The sequence below is a fragment of the Nilaparvata lugens genome, chromosome 1 (assembly GCF_014356525.2).
Source record: "Nilaparvata lugens isolate BPH chromosome 1, ASM1435652v1, whole genome shotgun sequence".
NCBI lineage: Eukaryota > Metazoa > Arthropoda > Insecta > Hemiptera > Delphacidae > Nilaparvata > Nilaparvata lugens.
The window spans coordinates 84,008,528-84,032,493 of NC_052504.1; the positions used below are offsets into that span (position 1 = coordinate 84,008,528).

Genomic DNA, 23,966 nt, shown 5'->3' on the forward strand with positions numbered 1-23,966 from the left:
CTTATAGGATAAACCTAATTAGTGTCAAAAAACTGAATTCCATGGATTAAAGTTTTCTTACTTTTTGCTACGATCTGTCCAATGAAAGTATAATATTTTGATATTGCTTTTCAAGCTTTGAAGCTAATTGGGTGATGCATAAATATAAACTTAGATTAATATGATTAATAATATGTTTCATCTTATAATTTTAGTAAATAACCTGTTCCGGTAGCCATATTTTCCTAGGCCTTCCTATATATTTTTTCCCAGTGGAGAAAACTAGACCTATTCCTGGAGCTAAGAAGATTTTATATTTTTGAATGATTAGGCCTATATTGTGAGTAAAAATTGTTGGATATTTTGAACCAATATTGAAACTGAACCTCCTATATAGGAAGTCCTGGTTGAAAGGTCGTTCTTCTTCGTGCGTAAATTATTTTGATCGCTTTTCAAATAAGAAAATACTTAATATTCAAGCTCAGATAACTAACAATTGGTTTTAATGTCATGTTTCTTGAAGAGTTTTAGGAAGCAAATCTGTTGAAGAGGAATACAATCACCTATAATGATTGAAATTTCCACTTTCTGTGTAGTTGTGAAGTTGATATTGTGGTAATTATTCATATTAAATAAAAATACTAGAAAATTGTCAAAATCACAGATTTTATTAAAAATATAACGACCGGACAACATATTTCATCCACACCACATTAATGCCATTTTCAAGTGAGTGAATGGAATAAAGGATTTAAAAGAAGGTACTTGGATTTTTAATTTCCACAGACACCTATAATAACTATGATGTTGACTATGGGATTGTATTACAGAGAATCCATGAAGTGCAAGAGCTGATGAGTGATACGGCCGCTTGGAAGGCGTTGTCCACAGAACAGCAGCAAGTGCGCAACCGACAGTTGAATGCTGACGAGCGGCAATGCAGGTCAGTCTATCATTATCATAACAATTCAAATATTATTTCATTGATTCTACAATGCATTTCAAAACATACTGAAGAAGTATGAGTTGTAAATATCAAATAATTTTCATGAGTTTCTTTGGTTGGAAAGCAGCTATCAATCGCATCTTTAAGGTCTCTTCACATTATAGTGAGGTCCACGTTATAATGGCAGTGGAGAAAGATACGAGAACAACGTTGCCGATCCTCTGTCTTGTCAATGCCTTCTATAGACGTTAGCTGATACAGGTTTAGCAATGTAATATTAACTGTTCATTCTCGTTTAAAATAATCAATTACATTTTATTAAGCAATAAATTATATTTTTTAATAATTTAATAATGAATTTACATAAGAGGAAATATTTTTAATTAATTATTAATTCTACATTGTTGAAACACGATCTGGCAACAGAGCGAAGCGATAAACAGATAGCGCTATCCGCTTTGTTGAATGGAAGACAAAGATAGCAATACCATTGCTAATTAAACATTGCCATTATAACGTGGACTTCACTATAGATACAATATTACAGTTTGACGATTCCTATAGTGAGGTCCACGTTAAAATGGCAGTGTTTGATGAGCAATGGTATTGCTATCCTTGTCTTCCATTCAACAAAGCGGATATCGCTATCTCTTTCTCGATTTGCTCGTTGCCAGATCGTCTTTCAAAAATGTAGAATTAAAAATTAATTAACAAAATGTTTAATCTTAATTATGAAAATTCATTATGATATTATTAAAAAATATCATCTCTCGCCTAATAAAATATAATTAATTATTTTAAATGAGAATGAACAGTTAATATTACATCAATTAACCTGTATCAGCTACCGTCCATAGAAGGCATTATTGACAAGACAGCAACGTTGTTCCCTATCTTTCTCCACTGCCATTATAACGTAGACCTCACTATATACTCTGATAGCTTCTATCAGAGTCTATAATAGCTTCTAGCTATCGAGTCTCTGGGAAGCTTTAAAAACAAACAAACAGTAAAAATCCTGCAAAGATGTTCAGTATACAAGGAACTCTGTTTATAATATAATAATTGAATTTTAGGCACTACTCACACTAGCGCGACTCAAATCGGGGAGCCATTCCATACATCAGTGCTCCAAGTGAGTGTTTTGTCAACTAAAATGAAAAAATTCAAATTTTAAATGATTGAAAAACTCTGTATAGTAGCATATTGCCATTTTAAAACAAACCCTGACTCCATACCTTCCTTCAAGCTACGGTAACTTAAACTTTCAAGTAACCTCTCCTTAACACAAATTATAATCCTCACCTCCAATGGTACCTGTTTGGATCTTTATCCGTTCGTGCACTCCAAATCCATTCTGTATAGTCGTTCGGATACTCGAGTTTGAGTTTGAAGGCGACTCGACATGCTTGGACGTCACCAAGAGACTTGAGACTTGAGTATCTTGAGCTGCGTACAAACTTTCGCCAATTTGTTGGAAAAGTAGTACAGTTTCCTTTTTTGAGTAAAAAATAAGTTTGATCAATAAAACCTTCAATTACACAATGTGTATTTAAGTAAAAAGTAGTGACATTTTCCATTTTATACCATTGAAAAAGGTTTGATCAAAATAAGCCTTTTATTATAAGTATGTTTATTGATTGATTGATTCTTTATTGATTCTTTACCACAAATGACAATGTATTGCCAGGTCTTGCAAGATCCATTGCATACTAGCACTACATTATAATGGAAACAAATGAACAATATTAACATATTCAGAACAGGAAAGAAATGTAGATGAGTGGATAACTTTTATAAACAAAGAGTAGAACCTATTTGTTATACAGAATAGAATGAGAATACACCTGAAATTCTATCAATACTAAGTAAATAAAATAACTCAAATTTTCTTAAGATATACATACACGTTATGTCAGGTTGAAAAGCGAAATACTAATATCCGCGACTGAAGTCGTACGATTTGAGACGCGCTAGTGTGAGTAGTGACTTGTTGTGAATCACTCATCCTGCTCTGTCCATTTTCAATTATAAATTCATTGAATAAAAAATAGTAAATTGTCTATCAAGTTTTGCTAGCATTTTCTGAAAAAATCTTATGGATTTTATGATTCTATTATTACGGAGAAATATCACATTTCCTCCCCCCATACAATCAATTTATTTTTCTGAAAAATTGAGTTTCATATTTGGTTTCTTGTTTTGTTACAGATCGTATCTAACTCTTGCACGAGAAACAGTTGATATGTTTCACTACCTAACTGTTGACATCAAGGAACCATTTTTGAGACCTGAGTTGGTTGGAAGACTGTCAGCTATGCTCAACTTCAATTTGCAGCAGCTCTGTGGCCCAAAATGTATGTACTCGACTATACTATTCAACTATCAGATATTTAATTATCAGAGATATGAGTTTTAATGGCACCGTATCCAATCATTATCGATAATAGTTTGCAAATGTGTTGAAACTTGAAGATAGAAAATTTGTTCAAAACATGGGGGGAAGCCTTTGGTAGATGAATGGTATGAAATACTTCCAGATTTAAGTTTGAATTTATTAAAGCTTAGGTAGATGAATGGTATGAAATACTTCCAGATTCAAGTTTGAATTTATTAAAGCTTAGGTAGATGAATGGTATCTCCAGATTTAAGTTTGAATTTATTAAATTTTTGTAACTTTGATTGGCATTCAGACCCGTTTTTATTCGATTTTCCATTTTACGCTTTTAAATCTTGGTGTGAACGATTTTTGAGCTGATTCAGATCTCCATTTTAAAGCCAATCATCGTTGTCAGGCATTCATAACTTGATTTTTTCCGACTATTGTATTCTTTGCTCTATCCAATAAATAAATTTATTATTTGATAATGTTTTTAGCCATTTTAATTATTCGACTAGATGTGCAATTCTTCAGCGACGTCTAAGCTGGAGCCGAGTGGCTAGAGCACGTAGCCTATAAACTCATCAGATTTTAAGAGTTATTAGATCTGAATCTTAAAAGCAATTAAGTATCCAACACTTCTAATTCATCTGCCGCCATAACTTTCATAGAACATGGAAATCGAATGAATCATGGAATCGAATTGATTTATAGGTCATGTGCTTTAAAAAGCTATATCTTATTCTTATAATAAGCACCTTTAGTACTGATATTTATTTGGTTGTAAGCTAAAGCCCCGCTCACACACATCGATTTTTGTTCGTACGGTACTTTGCCGTCCTTATAAATTCTATCAGATTAAACAGATGATTCCAAACAGATGATGTTTGTCAAGTTCCGTTTAATCTAATAGAATTCATTAGGACAGCAAAATATTGTAAGAACAAAAATCGATGTGTGGGTCTTAACTCATATAATTACGCTAGGTACTGGTATTTAGTAATTAGCTAAACATGATCATTTGACTAAATAATTTTAAAAAGGGTACTCAGATTTATATTATTTATATTCAAAAGTAGCCCTAATGAAATAAGAGACAATTCAATTATAATTTGACTATGAAGCGTTGATTATTTTGACTTGCAGGTAAAAATTTGAAAGTGCAGCAGCCAGAGAAGTATGGCTGGGAGCCGAGACGTTTGCTTGGACAAGTGGTCGACATCTACCTGCATCTAGACTGCGAACAATTTGCTGCTGCCATTGCAGCTGATGAGGTCACTAGTATTCCATTATTATGTTAAATAATGTACAATAATTCAATATACACTCAATCGCTATATTTATTCATGCAGTTACTTCTTATTCTTTCAATGATTCTATTATTCTGAAAAATATTATTTCTATTTAACAATTTTTTATCGAAGGATAAAGCCAGTTACACACACATCGATTTTTTGCCTACCTTATAAAATCTATCAGAATAAACGGAACTTGAAAAACACATCGGTTTTTGCCAATTTGTGTTAAATCTATTAGAATTTTTAGGTGGGCCGTCCACTAGAACCGTTTTCGTCCGAACTAGCATCGGCCGAAAACTACCGAACGCGATCGAGCGATCCTCCAGCTTAAAAACGAATAGATTCTCGTCCATTGCAACAAGTTCATAAGGCTGTGCACGGCCGTCTCCGGCCGATCAATTTTTCGATCCGAATTGAATGGGATTTTCCGGCTCTATCCGGCCGAACTAACTTGGCCTAGTCGAGCTGAGACAACAAAGAGTTCCTAACCTAAATTGTTTCACAGTCTTGTTTGTTTTTGTTTTTTGAAGTTGTTCTGCTTTATAAGCTGTAACTATGGACAATGAAAAGTTGATGAGTTTAATTCAAGAGCATGTTCCATTGTGGGATATGCGAGACAAAATATATCATCGTCGTGATGTTCAAAGGAATCTGTGAACAAAGATTGCTTAATAATGAATAACTAATTTAGTGGATATTTGTTTATTAAATTTTCAAAATCTCAATATAATCATTGTTTTTGAAACATGTTGGTGGCTATGATAGTAGTTAATTCAATAATTGGCATCTAGACTGAGGAAAACTGTTCCAATGGACAACCAACGGCCGAACGGATCGGTTGAATACGGTTCCAGTGGACGGTTACCCTTAAGGACGTCAAAAAAATCGTACGTCCAAAAATCGATGTGTGTGTAACTAGACTAATTCAGTGTCGGGTTGATTGATTAGAACGAATTGATCTTACTTGCTTTTCTTTGATTATAGTTTATGCATTTTGTTATCGGTTTAAAATTTATGCACTTTTGAAAACGTTGACGATCTTCATGCGATTTTCTTGATACAAAGATGGATTACTACAATGGAGAAATAATAGTGATTCTTACGTGATTCACCGATATCTTAATATTTTTCAATTTGATGTGATATCATGAAATAATATCTATTGTGTATAGTTTGAGAAAGAGAGCAGTTTTGGGCGATAATTCGTTTTTTGATAAATACAAGAATATTATTCAAGAAGAAGATTATATTCTGTACTGTATAAATGAATTAGAATTATAAATGAAAGAATAATAAATGTACCCAATGATAAAATAATTTATTCATCTAGTTCACCACTTTTAGCTGGATTCGCAGACAACAGTGACATTGAACAATGTAATTACAATTTCTATAAGCTCTAATGGTATCAAGTTGGATTCGCACATAACAGTGACAGTGAACAGTGAAAATATAATTCTCACGAGTTGTAATTGGACTGTTCCCCACTCAGCCCGGCCGAATGGGTGTGAAATAATACCATCACAACTCATAGGAATTATATTTTCACTGTCACTGTTAATATCCAGCTGTAATGAATAGTAATACTATAGTAGTACTGATAAGTAAAAAGGTGTTAAGTCAGTTTTCATGATTTCTCAGGAGAGCAAAAACAAAGTTAAAAAAATTCTGTATGAATCTTTATTGAAAGTATTAGAACGTTAATCGCTACTCTACATATTTCTTCACATGTTCACTGTGTCCAATAATGGTTTCTCACATATTGACATTTTTTCATACTGGTGTAAACAAAAATGTGCACGACTCAAAACCCTTTATATCAAAGTATTTTATGACTGAACCCTTTTTGATCTTGATTTGAGTTGACTTGTATCATTTATCAATATCCTATTGCCACGTCTTGAAGGGGATAAGTTGACTTGTATCATCTATATCAATTCCTTTTCTTTAAAGTTATAAGTTGATTTGTATCATTTTTACCAATATCTTTTAGATTTAATTCTACCTTTCAAAGGTTATGAGTTGACTTGTATCATTTATACCAAACATTAATGATTTCTTTCTGAGATGTATCCATTTTACCATGAGAATAACTCTAAAACAATACTACATAGAATTGAATCCTTTATACCAAAGAAATAGCAATTTTTTCTGAATAAGAACGTGTAGAAAGTCAAAATCGACATTTTGTGACTTAACCCCTTTTTACTTATCAGTACTAACATTGTTATTAGAATAAATTGTGATTTCAGTGCATTTTTGTCATTGTACTGCTTTGTTAGAAATAAATTTGAATTCGAAACACAGCGTATTGAATCTTTTTGTATTTTCTTGAAATATATTTAATGGTTAATATGAATATAAGTTTGGTTTATATACAATTATCAATTATACAGAGAATTTCACTTTCACTTATTAAATTTGTTGTACTGTCCTTTTTTCATTCGGACTCTTGTTGAAAGATTGATATAATTTTGTGATTGCAGAGATCGTTCCGGAAAGAGCTATTCGATGATGCCGCTGTGAGAATGGAACGCGCTCTCATCAAGACAAGCACTGATATCGAGAAGTTTAGGAATTTGATACAACAAGCTACTGAGATAGCAATACAGAACATCAAGCGTGAGGTCGACTACAACGATGCTCCTGATGAATTCAGAGGTAAGTTGAGCAATATTTTTGATAATAGAAATTTTCAAATAGAATAATCGACTTATCCCCAATAATTTGTTAACTTTCATTTCATTTTTACAATGCAAATGACACTAATGCAATAACATTATAGAAGATAAAATAATAAGGTAGTCCTTGTGCTATTTTTCTTCCAAATTTATAGGTGACAAAGTCCAAAATAAGATAACTTCAATAATTAAGCTCTCCAACTTCAGTCTAGTAATGGAAAACAAAGGCTAGTAGGGTGTCGGACCTGCCTGTTGTTCCAACTAGTCCGACTAGACTTCTAACAGCCAACAACCCTATTCACGGGATCCAACATTGATTATTGGATCACTAGTCGGGTAGTGAATGGCCCACTTTATTTCAATCTGTAAAATTGTGTTTTGATGAGAATAAAAGGTTATTCGACCAAAAACTTTTATTCACTTTAACTTTTTGACACTTAATAACGTATTTCACTTTTATTTTCACTTGTAAATAAATTTCTTTACCATTAATGTCCGAAACATGTCGTGATAAAATAATTTAAAAGGGTACTGGGATTTATATTTTATTTATTTAACCAGATATGTTCTAATTGGAGATTGATGTTGTGTTTAGATCCACTGATGGACACCCTGATGGACGATCCAGTCCAGCTGCCGAGTGGCAAAGTGATGGACCGCTCAGTCATTGTCCGTCATCTGCTCAATTCGTCCACTGATCCGTTCAGCCGTCAGCCTTTGTCTGAAGACATGCTCAAGCCAGGTGAGTCACAATGGGCCATATGAATAAAGTTGAGCATTTGCTTATACTTCTAAAATATGGAGCATATGCTTCATTTTCTATGAATAAACGTGAGCAAAACCTTTTGCTCATGCTCATCAAAAAAATAGTTTGAGCATTTGCTCAAAAGTAAAAGCTTTTGCTCAAAATTGTATTAATAAACTAGAGCATTTGCTCAACTTTTGAAGCAAATGCTTTAAAAAAGGTGAGTCCAGTCTAGAGCAGTTTATCACCTTTTGCTCATAGTAAAATGGCTCAACTAATTCGTATGAGGAAGAGGATACTATACCAGATACGATCACAACCAATAGTTGAGAACTTTAAAACTCTTCTTAGATTCAATCATGATATATATATCACCATTATTAATACAAAAGAATAAATATAAAATATAGCAGCTACCTGATAGCCATCACAAAATAGGAAATAGGCATTTAAGAAGATGAGATTATGGACGATTATAAGAAGGCTATTGACATTATAAGAATATGCTGAAGATTATTATAGAGATGACATTTTTCACGCTATTATTTCAAAATTCTAAACTCAACAACGCAACTAACCTTAAACTCTATTCATAAATAGAAAACAGAGCAGACGACGCAAACACAAGCGGTGCCCCCTATTTGCATATTTAGTGCTTCCGTGAGCTATAAAAACAAAGTAAGGTTACAAAAGCGAATCAGCTGATGAATAATCTTTAAAATACGTGATCATTTGCTCCAGAGTTCAGGAGCATAAGGTAAAGCTTATTCAAATAAAAATGAGCAAATGCTTTTGCTTCTACCTTTTGCTCATGAGCAAAACCTTATACTCCATGCTCTTGCTCATGAGCATTTGCTCTGGTTTTATTCATATGGGCCAATGTCACAAACTATTTATTATTTTGGACAATCACACACGAAAAATGGACAGTCGAATTCAAACTGCAGAAATGATATTTCTAAGGCTGCACTTCTGGCTGCACTAGAATTGATACCATCGGAAATACTGATATATAGTCTGTCCAAACAGGCGTGAGCTCTGAAGAATTAGACTCTCCTACTACTCACACAAACAAGCGCAGTCCCCATTTGTGTGTGTGAGTAAAGAGACAGTCTGCCTACCTGCCCGCTTATGATTCTTCTATAAACAAATCAAAACAGAAGAAGATAGTTGAATATGAAGTTCTTCTTCGATACTCTACTCTTGTCAAACTAAAGCTATGCTTTCCAAAGAACTCTCTGCTTAGAAGAAAACCAATACCATTAACTCTTATGGGAGGGTTCACGCATTTTTAGGGCCGGATTCCGAGCTCGGGATTTCGCCAAGTCCTAGACTTTAAACAGCTGGAGTCAGAGAATTGGCTTTCCAAAACGAGTCGTAGTCGCAGCTTTTATAACAGTAGTCGTAGTTTTTATTTTCTTATTTCTATAATTGGAAACGTTTTTCCTTGACAAAATTAGACATTCCTAAATAATTCAAAATAGCTTAAACTTTACACTATTTTCTCTTTATTTTATTTTGTGTTCAAAATTTTTCGAAATTTAACTCAAACGTGACTATCGCAATGACTGCGACTACGCCCCGTTTTGGAAAGCCAATTTTCTGACTCCAGCTGTTTAAAGTCTAGGACTTGGCTAAATCCCGAGCTCGGAAACCGACCCTTAGAATTATCAATGAAGCCGTGTCCACACTGAACAAATTTTCGACATACATGTTCCGCAGACATGTTTGTTGAGGAGCTCACGGAGAAACATTTCAAAAGTTTGGATAATCATTGTTTGTCAAACAAAAATTACTGTTTTTCCAAACATTTTCAGAGTTGACATCTGTAAAACAGCTATAAAATATAAAACCTGTTCTTCCCACTTACAAATATTTTGTTTGGTGACGCGTCCACACTGGCCACGGGCAAACATTGTTTGTCAAACATAATAAAATTTGTCCAAACTTTTTCTACAAACATTTTTGTCGAACATTTGTTCAGTGTGGACATGGCTTGAGTGAACTGCCTTTAAGAATCATTTATATTTTGTTCAGCCGAGTATAATTAATTAGACTGCTTTGTAATCATATTCTATGCTTGCTTTGAACTTATAGGAGTCTTCGTCATGTTATGTGATATGCTGATGAGAATTTTCAGAGTTTTGTGACAACTTATATAATTTAAGATTATAAGATTTTTCATGGATTTGTGACAACTTTTATAATTTTAGAATATTATCAGCTTGAGTTGAAGGCCGTTTGATAAGTGGTAATACTAGCAGAAGTCTAAAGCACGAAATATACATGCAATATTATTGTACAGTATAGTATCAACTTTAACAACAGGCCAGCAAACCGGAGTAAACAGTTGCGGCCACCGCCACTACCTCCGTAAACAAAGCCATAGTGCATTCTGGTGACGTCAGCACCGGTAGGGCTCCTACACCAATAGCAATTTGTTGATTTCAGCTGATCTATATCAGCTACTTTTTTATTGGTGTAGGAGCCCTACCTGTGCTGAGGTTACCATCAACCACCTGTCATGCACTATGGATTGTTTACGGAGGTAGTGCCACCGCTGTGCCTATGACGTGTTTACTGCAGTTGTGTGGTTCGTTATAAGTAGGTAATATATTGTACAAAATATTGCAAGTCTATGGGCCGCTTTAAGCTCTTTATGTTTGTGTCAGTTCATTTCTCTGTGTTGAAAAAAGTACTGTTCTTCATTTTTTTATGACATAACTAACTCATACTTTGAGTATGAGTAACTAACTCATACTTTGAGTTAATCATACTCTAAATGATTAAATAAATAAACTCAGTTATATCAATTCATGTTTAATTCACGTATTTCATGTTGAACGAATTGAATTATTTTTATTAACCAGTTTTAGGCTATCTAAATTTCTGAATTTCTAAATTTCTAAATTTTTCTGAGTTTTAATGTGTTCTTGATTTTTCAGCTCCTGAACTGAAGCAACGCATCGAAGCTTGGAAGCAGGAAAAGTGCAAAAAGAGCGATTCTTTGTAACATCACATCAAGAAGGTGAAACGTGTATTTGATGATTCAACAGAAAACCACGATGAACTCTAAAACGAATATGATCTCGTTTAACACTGCGACAATACATTGGAAATTGAAAAAAGTTTCATTCAAATACTAAACTGCGATGTGAACGTTGCTGCATTATTTTTTGTTGATGCTTTCAATGTTTCGATTGAATAGCACAGCTGCTGTTTCTCTTTTATCTAACTGTTGGTTTCGTTGAAAATGTATATTGATGTGGAGATTTGGTTTCTTTCCAATGGAGTTGCAGATTAAAATACACAAAGTCTTTCAAACACTCGAGGCGGCAATGGCAATTGTTAGAAATAGATACGATTTAGATTTTTATTTGAGAGTATATGTGAATTATCGTTGTGCGAACTCTTATTAGCTACTTCATCAAGACTCCTCTTAATTTCTGTGTGAGAATACTTTTTATAAGTTTGTAGATATATTTCGATTGAGCAATGATGAATTTTCTACTTGACTGCTTCTTTGTATCGAAATAATTTGAGGAATGCTACTAACAAAAGCGTTGCATCTCATTCAATAGATATTCTCTACTGTAGTTAATTGATGTTGATAGATGGATAAATTGATAGTTATGTTCACCGCTAGCCGTAGATTCAGAGGATGAGATGTTTCGAAAAATAAAATTCATTCATTTAAGTAAGGATCGCTGACCACAATTTTCCAGAAGCAGTTGATTCCCCAAAAGGTTTATATTTAATTTTCGATTATCGGAGTAGGTTGTATTATTTTTGTATTTATCTGTTACAAGGAAATATATAATTTTTATAGATATTGATCTACTGTTTGGCGTCCTTCCAAAGCTGGATTCCCCCATATCAGTGTTACTGGAAGTGACCGGCACAGTAAGGCTGAGTTCTCGTAAGTTTTAATAGGACTATACGACTATTCATTCTCGCTCGTCCGTGCTGAGTGGAAAATTCCAATCAGAATTTATGAAAATTATTTTTTCACTGATACTAATATATGGGAATCCAGGTTAATAATTGATTTCATATAAATTGTAACTACGAGTTAGCTTGACCAATTCCATTTATATATTAAATGGCAAATCCTTTTCTAAATTGAAATATGATCCTGATTCTGTAACTTGCATAAAATATTCATTCTGTATCAATAGTTCGTGTGGATTTCATTCAAATTAATGTGCAAATTTTATTCTTGAATGATTCAGCTTGTCAAGCATTAGTATTATGATAACTTGAAGTACTCCCAAATTTGGTCATTATCGTTGAATACCAAGGGAACTTGCAAAACATTAATTCAATTTTAAATTTATAACGCATTAATCTATTTGAATCTATTCAATTATAAAATTTTATTGTATGCTAAACATCACACATATATTTATAAATCAAATGTCTGCTGAATAATTCTGTATAACTTCATAAATCCAAAACTCACACTCCTTTTGTGATTAAAATTTGATGTTTGTGATTTGCTCTTGCATTTGTCTCGAATGCTCTAAGCATTTATGGTGTAAAACCAAAATAAACATATAACATAAGTGGTGGTATTCGAAAAATAATAGAAACTTTATTCGAAATATTCCTTTGAAATTATCTAATTTCTGCTATATACTGCCTTATTTTATGGTTTCAGTTTATCAAGATTATTTTATTCAATTCCTTGTTTTCAATGTATTTTATTTTTATCATTCACATTTCGTATATAAGTTACTTGTTAAATTCCCCTTGGATTTTGTATGGAGTCGCGGAAGATTCTATCTACTATAGATTTAAATAGGGTGTAGAATGCAGGATAAGAGTTTAATTATTGTTGGCTGTAACTATGTATTCCTCAACCTGTTATAGATGTTATCGATTTCGAAATTTAATTTTCAAGAACATCCATGTGAATTTGTGATTCGATTTCTGAACTGAATTGTATCAATCACACAATTTTATCAATATATTGAATTTCATCGAAAATGTTCACTTGGCAAGCATTAATGTTCTTTCTTCAGCTTATGTGGGAAAAACTTGGAGTAAGTATATTGACTAGAATTCAAGTTTGATTATTGTGCTTCAATTTTCAATTTGTACATAACAGAAGATAATTTTTTTAGTGCATAGTTGATTTATTACGATTGAAAAATAACGTGTACGGAGAATTAATTACAAAAATTTAATAAATGATTTATGAATTGTTTGTAATCATAATACTTTTTATTGTTCCTTTGAATATCTATTTGTAATTGAAAAATCATAATGACTTTCCTTATCATTGTATTATATTTTATATCAGCTTTCAATGTTTCCAGAAGATATGCATTGGGGGTTTATAGATGAAAGCTGGATTCCATGATAAGTATCGAGTCTCCGGTTCAGAAGAAGTAGGTAATCTCCCCATTAGTTCCAATGGGTCTAATCATGCTAAGTGGAAATAGTCCCATAAAATCTCATGGGAAGAATGATTTCACAAAACTTGACACTGACTTTGATACAGATTTATTATGTGGAAAACCAGCTTTAAAGTAAAGTGCCTTTGCATATCATTTGAATTATAATTCAATAAATTTAACATAAAATTTGGAACAAAAACCTCCTTATGGCAACTATTCGTGGATTGTTCTCGTTCCAAAAGATGAGTGGATGGTGAACGCGAGAAAGTTTCTCGTAAATAATTGATTTTAAAATAATAGTCAAAATCAGTCCTTCATTATTCATAGCTTGGCCTCTCAGGAGTTTCAAAGTCAAAGACAGCGGCTGGATGGTACCGTATGCATTGAATGCTAAAAAAATGGCAATTTACAAGATATTAAAATTTTGACTCAAAACTATTTCAACTGCAAGGTAGAGGTGATGAATTTATGTGATAGGCTTTGTTTTGAGCTAGCATATCCTAATTTATAGGTAATATGGTTGCGTTAACATTGCGAAAATTAGTGAGACATGAACTCATGGATTCAATTGATTACAGTAGGCTATCTATTGTGCGGTGAAGGCTGAGAGATATCAATTTGAATAAAACTCTCCATTTATAAAATAAGTTGACCTTTAACTAGTAGTTCTGTGAACAGTAGACCTCGCGCTCAGTAAGTTACATTGACGTGTTGTTATGTTTTCTCAAAAAAATGAATAATTTATCAATTTAAAATGTCTAGAAAAAATCTCAAATAAACATAGAGCTTTCTGTCCTATCGTACCGTGACGTGTCGTCCCGGAATGTGAGTGTGAGCGCTGTTATCAGGTCTGTCTGCAACTGTCGAAAACGTTGATGGAAAGATACATTTTCAAGATGTTCGATGTTTTTGAACGGGTAGTATTATAGTCAACTAAACAGCTGATTTATGATGAATAATTCTATAGTCTGATTTTTACTTTCCTTGCCAAAAAAAATTAAGGTACCCTAATTTCCAAATTTCTATACGTTTCAAGGACCCCTGAGTCCAAAAAAGTGGTTTTTGGGTATTGGTCTGTATGTGTGTGTGTGTATGAGTGTATGTGCGTCTGTGTACACGATATCTCATCTCCCAATTAACGGAATGACTTGAAATTTGGAACTTAAGGTCCTTACAATATAAGGATCCGACACGAACAATTTCGATCTGATGCAATTCAAGATGGCGGATAAAATGGTGAAAATGTTGTCAAAAACAGAGTTTTTCGCGATTTTCTCGAAAACGGCTCCAACGATTTTGATCAAATTTATACCTAAAAAAGTAATTGATAAGCTCTATCAACTACCACTAGTCCCATATCTGTAAAAATTTCAGGAATTCCGCCCCATCTATGCAAAGTTTGATTTTAGATTCCCAATTATCAGGCTCCAGATACAAATTCAACAAAAAATTCCAAGTGGAAAAGATTGGGCAAGAAAATCTCTACAATTAATGTCCAGTAACATTTTCACCTAAAATTGGAAATAAGCTCGAAGTTCGAGAAAATAAGATTATTCAATTTGCAAACTGTTGGCAAGTGTTGATTCTATTAAATCATTCACTATGAACAGATAGCAGACTTCATGTGTCTGCAGCGTTATTGTCCTGTCACCAGCTGGCTTAGATCTTCCAATAGTAGACTAATTTAGATGCGCGGGAACACAAGCGTCAGTAAATCAATTTTCATAACGGCAAGGAAAGTTGTGTGAGTGCGCCACACCTGATTTTTACTCTAATATTGGCTTATGAAGGAGGCTCCTTTTTCCTATTATCCTTGAAATGCAAAATTTCCAAAAACCTTGTACGCGTCGACGCGCGATTTAAAGAGGAACATACCTGTCAAATTTCATGAAAATTTATTACCGCGTTCCGCCGTAAATTCGCAAGATATAAACATTAAGAGAAATGCCAAACCGTCGACTTGAATCTTAGACCTCACTTCGCTCGGTCAATATTAAGGTTGACGTATTAGTAGGCCTCTATTTATCTTTCTTTTGCATATCTGTTTGATCAAAAGCTAGGAAGTTTGTCACTTTTTCAATTTTGGAATAGATCAATAGTAAAATAAACAATAATTTTGTATAGAAGTATTCAAATTACATTTTGAAAATTCTAATGCTACGTCGGTCAAATTTTAATTGTGATTAATTCCACGAGAACCAATCAGAGAAGCCGTCTTTTCAAAAACATTCATTATTGGTTCTTGTGAAATTAATCACGGTTAAAATTTAACCAGCTTTTGTGCAACCAGGCCTCAAAGTTTAATTTATTGAAACGAAAGTTAGCTTTCAATAGACCCTAATTTTAAAATCAATACGGTACGGTATTTTAAGCTCTGAGTTTATGTTCTACAGTTGAAAAAAAATCTTTCACTACTGATAGATCGCTATTGTTTTTAATAGAAAAAAATTGTTTCATTCCACAAAATTGATTTTATAAAATAAAAATGACTATAATATTCAAATGTTGGTGAGTTTGAATACCCGCTTTCCCTTGACAGCCTTCTGAATCTGTGAACAATACTTATAAAGGTTGGCAGTACTGATTTCATCTCCTTCAATTTACCAATTTTCAATTAATTTGTCAGAAATGTATGCTAATCTATCAAATAGTTGGTAAGTTAGCTGAATTGGAGAAGTTTTATTAGATTTTTGTATATGAAATTGCGTGAAAAGATTCGATAGATTGTTGATATGATGACAGTTTGTTGTCAACGATGTAACGGCAAGCGCATGTACTATTTTCTCGATTCGGGTAGAGACACACCCCTCCCCCAACTCTACGTCCATTCATCAGGTGTAGGTCTAGGCCCTGATATCGGGGACTTCTGATTGTGGATGCTCCTGTCAAACATCAGTGTTGTGTTGTATCTGTATCAGTATCGTTGATGTATTGTGTGTTGGTGGCGCGGTTTCTCTGTTAACATCTTTAAAATCGTGTTAAATTTGTGAAATGTGTTTGTGCTTCATTCAATCCAAGGAAGAGTTTGTTTTACAGCCAACAGATCATTCTTACTCTGTCTCTGAGCTGCTACCTTGTTGATAAGTTATGGCAGAAGACGAAATTCTTTTCGACGATGTATATGAACTATGTGAAATAATTGGAAAGTAAGTACATTTTCTCACAATTCATACATTATTTTTCAGCATAATTCACTCAATCTTTACAGCGTAATAATTAATTTTTCCTAACCTATACTACACTCCCTTGAGTTTCGAGCAGGTTAATAAGTTAACCTAGTAAATATACTGTCTTTCGTCATTTACAAGCTTATCTTTATCAATTTCACGCTGATTCTATCCTAAATGACAACTTATGCATTCTGATATGATGTAGATATGTCGTGATTTTGTAAATGCTGAACACTGTAGGCGTTATCAGCTAATGCCGGTTGTTGATCAGGTTACTCAAACTACAGTGTGTGTCACCGTTTGTAGCTGAATAGAGTGGTTTAAGATTCAGTATATTCAGTCCTTGACCGGCAGTCGCCAGACAGACTTCGTCAAAATATAAAACAATCAAAACACAAATAACGAGAGATGGCCGCAGATAGGTTGTTTCATGTGGCTCTGTAGATGGACTGCCATAGTAACTCATTAAACAATCTCAAACTGGTCTACAAATCCACTGGTCTCATCATCTCTCAATGAGTAGAGAGGGTAGTTGATAAGTTTTTCTCGAACCAGCCTACAAAACTTCCCATACTCCAGCTCACGAACACAAATTGGCAGTCTGTTAAAAAATTTTAGCATCCGTAAGGGGTAGCATTCGTGTGCTTTCGATAGTCTGGAGTAGGGCAGGTCAATGTTGCCCCGTCTCCTGGTATTGTGGTGGTGCAGCTGGCCTACCAATGCATTTAATCACCAATGCTGATTAATCAATGCATTCATATATCAAAATTTTAATAATATTGTTGTACTAGATACCTAAAAAGTTTAAGGAATCAGTTTCTAGATTTCAACACACTGCGGTTCACTTTACAGGCTCACTTTAGCCTACGATGTAAGGTACCGTATGACATGACTGCTGATAGAAAGAATAGCTGCCGCTTATTGGTCTCATACCCTACCCACTTTGTTGTTGTAAATCACCCTTACATTATTCTATTATTCACGCAAAAAAATAAAAAATAATTAGGCCTAATGTAGGTAACTTAGATTGAGAATGGTTTTTCTCAATTTGAGTAGAATAAGAACCAAAACTAGCCTATAGTGAAGCCACCAAAAAACAATGTAAGGTCTTCATTAGGTTTCGTTAACTTGGCCTCTTATAGATAGATACTTTATCAAGTGGCTGTATGACTTTTATTCATGATGCTATGGGAAGTAGGACTATTATAAGTAAACGAATGTACAAGTAAAAGCTCTGCTTGAAAGTATCTAGAGCTACATGGCTGATTTAGAAGGGCAGAAGAATGCAATTCAGAGTTTTTAGACAAAAATCTACGACAGTAACTTTACTGTAGAATTATTTACTACAGAAATACCAGTAACTTAGAATAGGTACCTAGAATACAAGGTAATGTTCATGAAAATATGTGCAGTAACAAATCCAATCCAGCTGGTCGGTGTTAAATTGGTGCTCTAAATATCTATTCCTTCTATCTTCTCAATGTTAAATTGAGAAACTTTGTATTCTTGGTACAACCTATTCTATGGTACAACTACAGTATTGAGAAGCTGGAGTAACCTTGTCGTCTTCCAAACAGTCTTGCACTTCTCAACGCTATGATGTCTATTTTATAATCTCTGATAAATATTTCTCCTCTATCAGCTGTTTCTCAAAGGGTAGATTTCTCCTATTTAAACCTGGTAGATACAGGAATCTTTCTGAGCGCAAAAACCTGAACCCCCCCCCCCACAACAAAAAAAAACCAGGAAAAACCTCAGCGCAGGGACTGAGTGTTCAATTATTAACAATAATTAAAAACATAATAATGGGGTAACATGCAACTTAGTTCTGTTGTCTAACATTTATTGAGGAAATCAGGAAGAAAGTCAGGTTGTGTGAAAGAGAAGAAAAAGTAGCAGAGTATAGGCATAAGGGAAAGAGAAGATTAGTTGAAAATTACATAAAAAACATGAGAAGTCTTTATAATGAGTAATTAATGCACATGTGGAATTCTATACTTATTAACCGAAGATAAAGATAACGTAGCCTTTTATCACAGAAACATGACTGCTCGATCATTAAGAGAATGAATAGAGTATGATTGGTATCAAACAGATGTGGTTTCAGGGGGGCCAACTGAAGAGAAGCTGGGGCTCTGAACTCATTGTGCTTTCCAGGATTGAAGACCTTTAGCGGGATCTTTATCACAGATACGATTTCCAGTGCAAAGGAATTTTAGTCCCACATATTTTCCACATTTTTGTTGAAATCTTCTTTTTTTAGACCCATTGGATATACATGTGGAAATTGCTTGCTTAGGAGATTAAGATAAAATTGTACAAAATTTCAGATTTGGATTTATTTTTTGAATTGATAATACATTCAGGCTTTCCCTTTTTCCGCTCATCTTAAAGCAGTGGTCGCCAAACAGTCGATCGCGAGCTACCGGTATCTCGTGGGGTAGTTTTTGGTAGCTCACAGAAATGCTAGATGCAAGAGAATGTCGTCCAGTTTGAATATAGACACTTTCCCAGTCTGAAGAAAATCAATGACGAGAAAAATCCTCCACAGTACCGCAGCAATAACCAAGAATACGTTTCAATTCTTTCAGACTTGAGACAAAAGTTTAATCAACGATTTCAAGATTTCAAAAGCATCTCGAATATGGTACAATTCATCAACTCTCCTTTTGTAGAGATCGATGCAGGAGATTTTGAAGCTTGTGTTGTAAAAATTTTAGTGGAGATCAGGATTCAGTTGGAAATACTTGGCCTCAAGTCCCCAAAGAAAAATATCCAAATATTATTCAAGTTCCATTGAGGTTGAAAGCTATCTTCAGCTCTACTTACTCGTGTGAAGCATCTTTTTCAAGTATGAAATTAATAAAAAATCGATATAGGAACAGACTGACTGATGAAAATTTGGACAACTGCATCAGAATAGCGGCTACAACATACACTCCAAACATAAAGAAAATACTTGATGACCAAAAAGTGTTCCACTGCTCTCATTGAAATGTACATTTCAACTTTTGTTATACTTTTTGCTATGAGATGAGTAGATTTCAACACAAGAAATGTATCTTTATAGACAATAAAAGTGTGCGTACCGTACTTTCTCAAGTCCAATATTTCTTGGTAGCTCACTAGAAGATTTATAAATTCTATTCTAGCTCACAGGCTCATAAGTTTGGCGACCATTGTCTTAAATAATAGTTTATAATATGTTGATTTACAATTGATGAATTATTACCGTATGATGTACATTCTATTTAAAATTCCAAGTTCAACGGTCGTATTATCTGCGATTATAATTTAGATTCAGTTTTCAGATTATTTTAAACTCTTCCTATATTCCTAGTAAATTGATTTGTTCCTCTTCCAGGATTTTTTTTGATTTATAGTAATAGCCTACATCATTCTCGAATGATAAAGCACGATTACCGGTATTTCATGTCTTTATAATTTCAAGACGTTTAGCATTATATTTACAGTATTATTAATATTCATTCACAGTACTCTATAAATTTATTAGATATTGATATTTAAATAGTAGCTATACATTTTATTGCTACTGGCGTTAAAAGAATATGTAGCAAAACTTGTTCAAAATGTAGGTCATCGAATTATAAATAAAAAAATATTGAAAGATAATTTTCACTGTCAATTATTATTCATTAATACATTCGTGTTATCTCAAGTACGTACTTGATAAACGTGAAGTACTTAATTTACTTCCAGTATCTTAATATTGTACAGTACCGGCAGAGATTAATTTTAAAATAATTTCAACAATTTGGAAATAGAATGAAAAATATTTTTCGCCCCACTTGGATGTAATGAGCTGGTTTACGTGCGTCATATGGAGGCCGAAAGTGATTGTTTTCTGACCAGGCCGGTAAAATTTTTACGGCCCTAGGGCTGTAAAATAACCTTGAAGTCAGCTGATTCTGATTTGATGTGAACGTGTTTACAAAATAGTTTATGAAACGGAATCAGTTTATGCTTCTAGAATTGAATAAAGTTTTTGCAATAAGATACTATCATTTTATTTGGATGAATGAAATACAAATGAGATATTATAAACTATTCAAATTCAATTTTCAGAGTATAATAGAATCTAACCTCAATCCTCCTAGTAAAGCGTTTATCACGGAACATGGTGGATAAACGGAATCATTTTATGCTTCTAGAATTCAATAAAGTATTCTGTAATAATATACTATCATTTTATTTAAATGAATAAAATACAGATAAGATATATATTATAAACTATTCAAATAATTCGATTTTCATAGAAGGATAGAACTTCGAACCTAAACTTCCATTGACATTCAGATCACATCAGATTGGCCGAATTTCAAGTGTGCTAAAACAGCTGATCAAAAACTTTTTCAAGTGTGATAAACCAGCTGATCAAAAACTTTTTCAAGTGTGATAAACCAGCTGATCAAAAACTTTTCATTATTTGTGTTTATCATTCAATAATTAAAACATTTATAATAATATCATCTTATTGTCATTTGGAAGAATAAAAAGTATAAACTCAACCTCTTACATAATTGAACATAATCTTTTAGGTTATTTAGACAAATCAGAATAAAAATAAAAATACTTGGACAATATCTTGATATTCAGATTTGCTAGAGCTATGACCTTCCACTTTTGCTTTCGGAAGTGCTTATAATAGACAATGAGAATAATTATTATTCTCATATATATATTGTTTATTTTTCTGTGTGGCGAAAAATTACGTTCTCACCATGGGCAAAAATGTTTTTCCGGCTCTCAATCTTTTCTAGTCCTCGGCCTACGGCCTCGGACTTGAAAACCGATTTCGAGCCAGAAAAGTCTCATTTTCGGCCCTAGGTGCGAAATATACTATTGTTGACAGCTTTGGAACATATTCCTGTCAATATTATTCAAATTAGAATAAATTGACTGAGGAAGAAAAAAGAGATTCAATTTGAAAGCTGAATCTTATCATAAATGCAGTATAAATTTCAGTAGAGGCTATCATATTATCTAATGAATCATACATCATATCAAATTGACAACAGCAACTAAATTATTTTCCATTTGAGCTAATAAGTATAAGCAATTCATTCTTCTTTGACAATGAATCAGCGTTGATTACTAATTCTGACAGAGCTGTGTTAATCAAAAGTTCAACACCAAAAACAGACGTCATTTCAAGAACCTTGACTATTGAATAATAGTTTCACTTTAATTTTTCTTCCTCCTTTAAAATGTTGCACTATTGTAGTCTCTGTTTTACTAAATTACACAAAACGCATTCAGAGTTATCGGTAATTTTAAAACAGCTATATTTCTGTGGATTGCAAAAATCTCGAAAACTTACCTTAATGTGTAACAAAACAAAGATTATCTTAAATAACAGATTTCTTTTAAAATATCTTCATTTCACGCTAAGCAATCTTATTTTCAATAATGTAAGGCTTAATGAGGAGACTCAGTTCATTAAACTGTGCTTTTTGAGATGTAAAAAATGTTCTTTTCTTAGAATATTGATTTATTCACAAAATAAACGTCAAAGAAGTTAATTTATCATCCTTACCATATTAATCATACAGGAACCATATGCTTTATCTGTGGTATACCTGTATAATAATGTATTTATGAATGTCACTTTAATCTAAATTGTTTCAATATACTTAAGTCTATGACGCATAAAAATGTTGAAATATTGAAATCCTCAAACTTTCTATAGTCTATTAAACATTAATTCATCATAAATTTCATATAATATCAACTTAGAAATAGAAATACAAAATCTCAGTACCCTTTCAATTATTTTATCACAATTATTTTATTTTGTGATAAAATGATTCAAAAGGGTACTGAGATTTGTATTTCTATTTATATTATAAGTAGCCCTAAATAAAAAAGGCAATATCAACTTAATATATCATTTACACATTTTTTCTGAAAAACTACAGTAATTTGTATTAACTTCTGTATAAATGTTTTCTTTATATAATGTAGCTGTTATTTTTGTTTATATTTCCGAGATTTTTGGATCTTAGACTTCGATCAGTTGATATTAGTATTGTCACTGTTACCTGTAATCTATTTATTCAGCCTACATGTTTACCTGAATAGTATTTTACAAATTCGCGTCTTCAACAGAGCTTTTAGTTCATCTAGGCCTACATTGATACATGGACTGCTTCCGTTCATATGTTGCCTCGTACTTTTCATGAGAATAAACGCTACTTTAGGTACCGTACCTTATCTTTTTTCATAGGTACCGTACTCTAGTAACTTACAGCTTTTTCTCATTAATTACTCAAATTTTGGTACATTCTTTCTAAACACGTAAGGGTGTGTGCACACAGATAGCAGTCGGCGGTCAGGAGGATATAGGTATATATATCCATATATAAATTATCACAGATCTAACCTTTTACTACCATTTTTAACTGTTTACTTAGACTATGATTAGGTTATATATATATTTCTTAGGACCGCTGGAACCCTGAACACCTGACCGCTCTCTGTGTGCACACTCCCTAAACGATTAACTCAGTTTCCTATCAGTTATTAAGGATTTCACACGTTTTATTTTTGCGTGAATTCGTGTCCAAATATTGGAAAAAAATAAAAACGTTGTTGCTGATTTTTTCGACTGCTTTACAATTTAGAGGTGTTTTTGTGCTCTAGTTTGTTGCCGATTCAGTACGGATGAAAAGTACAGAGATCGAAATTGTTAATTGAATAGCAGATTCGGTGTAAAAATCGTCGCCAGTGTTGGGTTGCAGCCAAAGCCTTTGCGCTTCGATAAGCGCGAATAATACATTTAATTAAAGCCTCTCGCCGGCGTCTGCTCTGCTCTGCTCTAGGCCTACATCCAATCACTCTGTCAGCCAGTTTCCTCCCCCTCCCTTACCACGAACTCACCCCAACTTTCACTTCACCCCACCCCCCGCCCAACCTACCGCAACTCATTTGGCAGTGAAAAGTTTTGGGCGAGAAATTGAAGTTCTCTTGGGAAAAGTGTTACTTATTGGGTGGAAACCGTCTGTAATCGGATTTCATTTGTACTCCTCGATGATTATTTGTTAAAGAACTGTCTTGATCGGCTTCAAGATATTGTGTTTTCTTTTCAAATTCAACACCTTGCTATTTCAGTGCTTAATTATCAGTGAAGCCCTTTTCTCCTCTTCTATACCAAAAATGCCCTCTGTGAGTGAGATCTCATCATTCAATATGAAATAGAATGAAAAAATCTCTATTTGGCTGAGTTAGGACTTTTAAGTCCTCTCTACCACTCAACCTCGTCAACATGGATACAATATCATAACTTGCTACAATAAATAGAAATATATTAAATAATAAAACAAATAGTTGAAACAAGACAATCAA

At 33.3% G+C, this 23,966-nt stretch overlaps 2 protein-coding genes across 23 annotated transcripts in view; both read left to right on the forward strand.

Annotated features, from left to right (window-relative positions):
* LOC111048423 (ubiquitin conjugation factor E4 B) overlaps positions 1–13,243 on the forward strand; it is a 47,143-nt gene extending 33,900 nt beyond the window's left edge. For both annotated transcript variants that reach the window (XM_039445659.1, XM_039445668.1), the window contains exons 17-22: positions 810–922; positions 3,137–3,282; positions 4,452–4,579; positions 7,090–7,264; positions 7,880–8,026; positions 10,975–13,243. In XM_039445659.1, the coding sequence (XP_039301593.1) occupies positions 810–922; positions 3,137–3,282; positions 4,452–4,579; positions 7,090–7,264; positions 7,880–8,026; positions 10,975–11,042 (777 nt within the window). In that variant the 3' untranslated portion in view covers positions 11,043–13,243. The remainder of the gene's footprint in view (positions 1–809; positions 923–3,136; positions 3,283–4,451; positions 4,580–7,089; positions 7,265–7,879; positions 8,027–10,974) is intronic.
* A 3,012-nt stretch (positions 13,244–16,255) lies between these two features.
* LOC111058930 (peripheral plasma membrane protein CASK) overlaps positions 16,256–23,966 on the forward strand; it is a 545,689-nt gene continuing 537,978 nt past the window's right edge. For 18 of the 21 annotated variants that reach the window (XM_039445680.1, XM_039418934.1, XM_039445693.1 and 15 more), the window contains exon 1: positions 16,256–16,577. In XM_039445680.1, coding sequence (XP_039301614.1) covers positions 16,519–16,577 — 59 coding nt within the window. In that variant the 5' untranslated portion in view covers positions 16,256–16,518. The remainder of the gene's footprint in view (positions 16,578–23,966) is intronic. The other 3 variants (XM_039418959.1, XM_039418967.1, XM_039445696.1) reach the window with 2 other exon arrangements.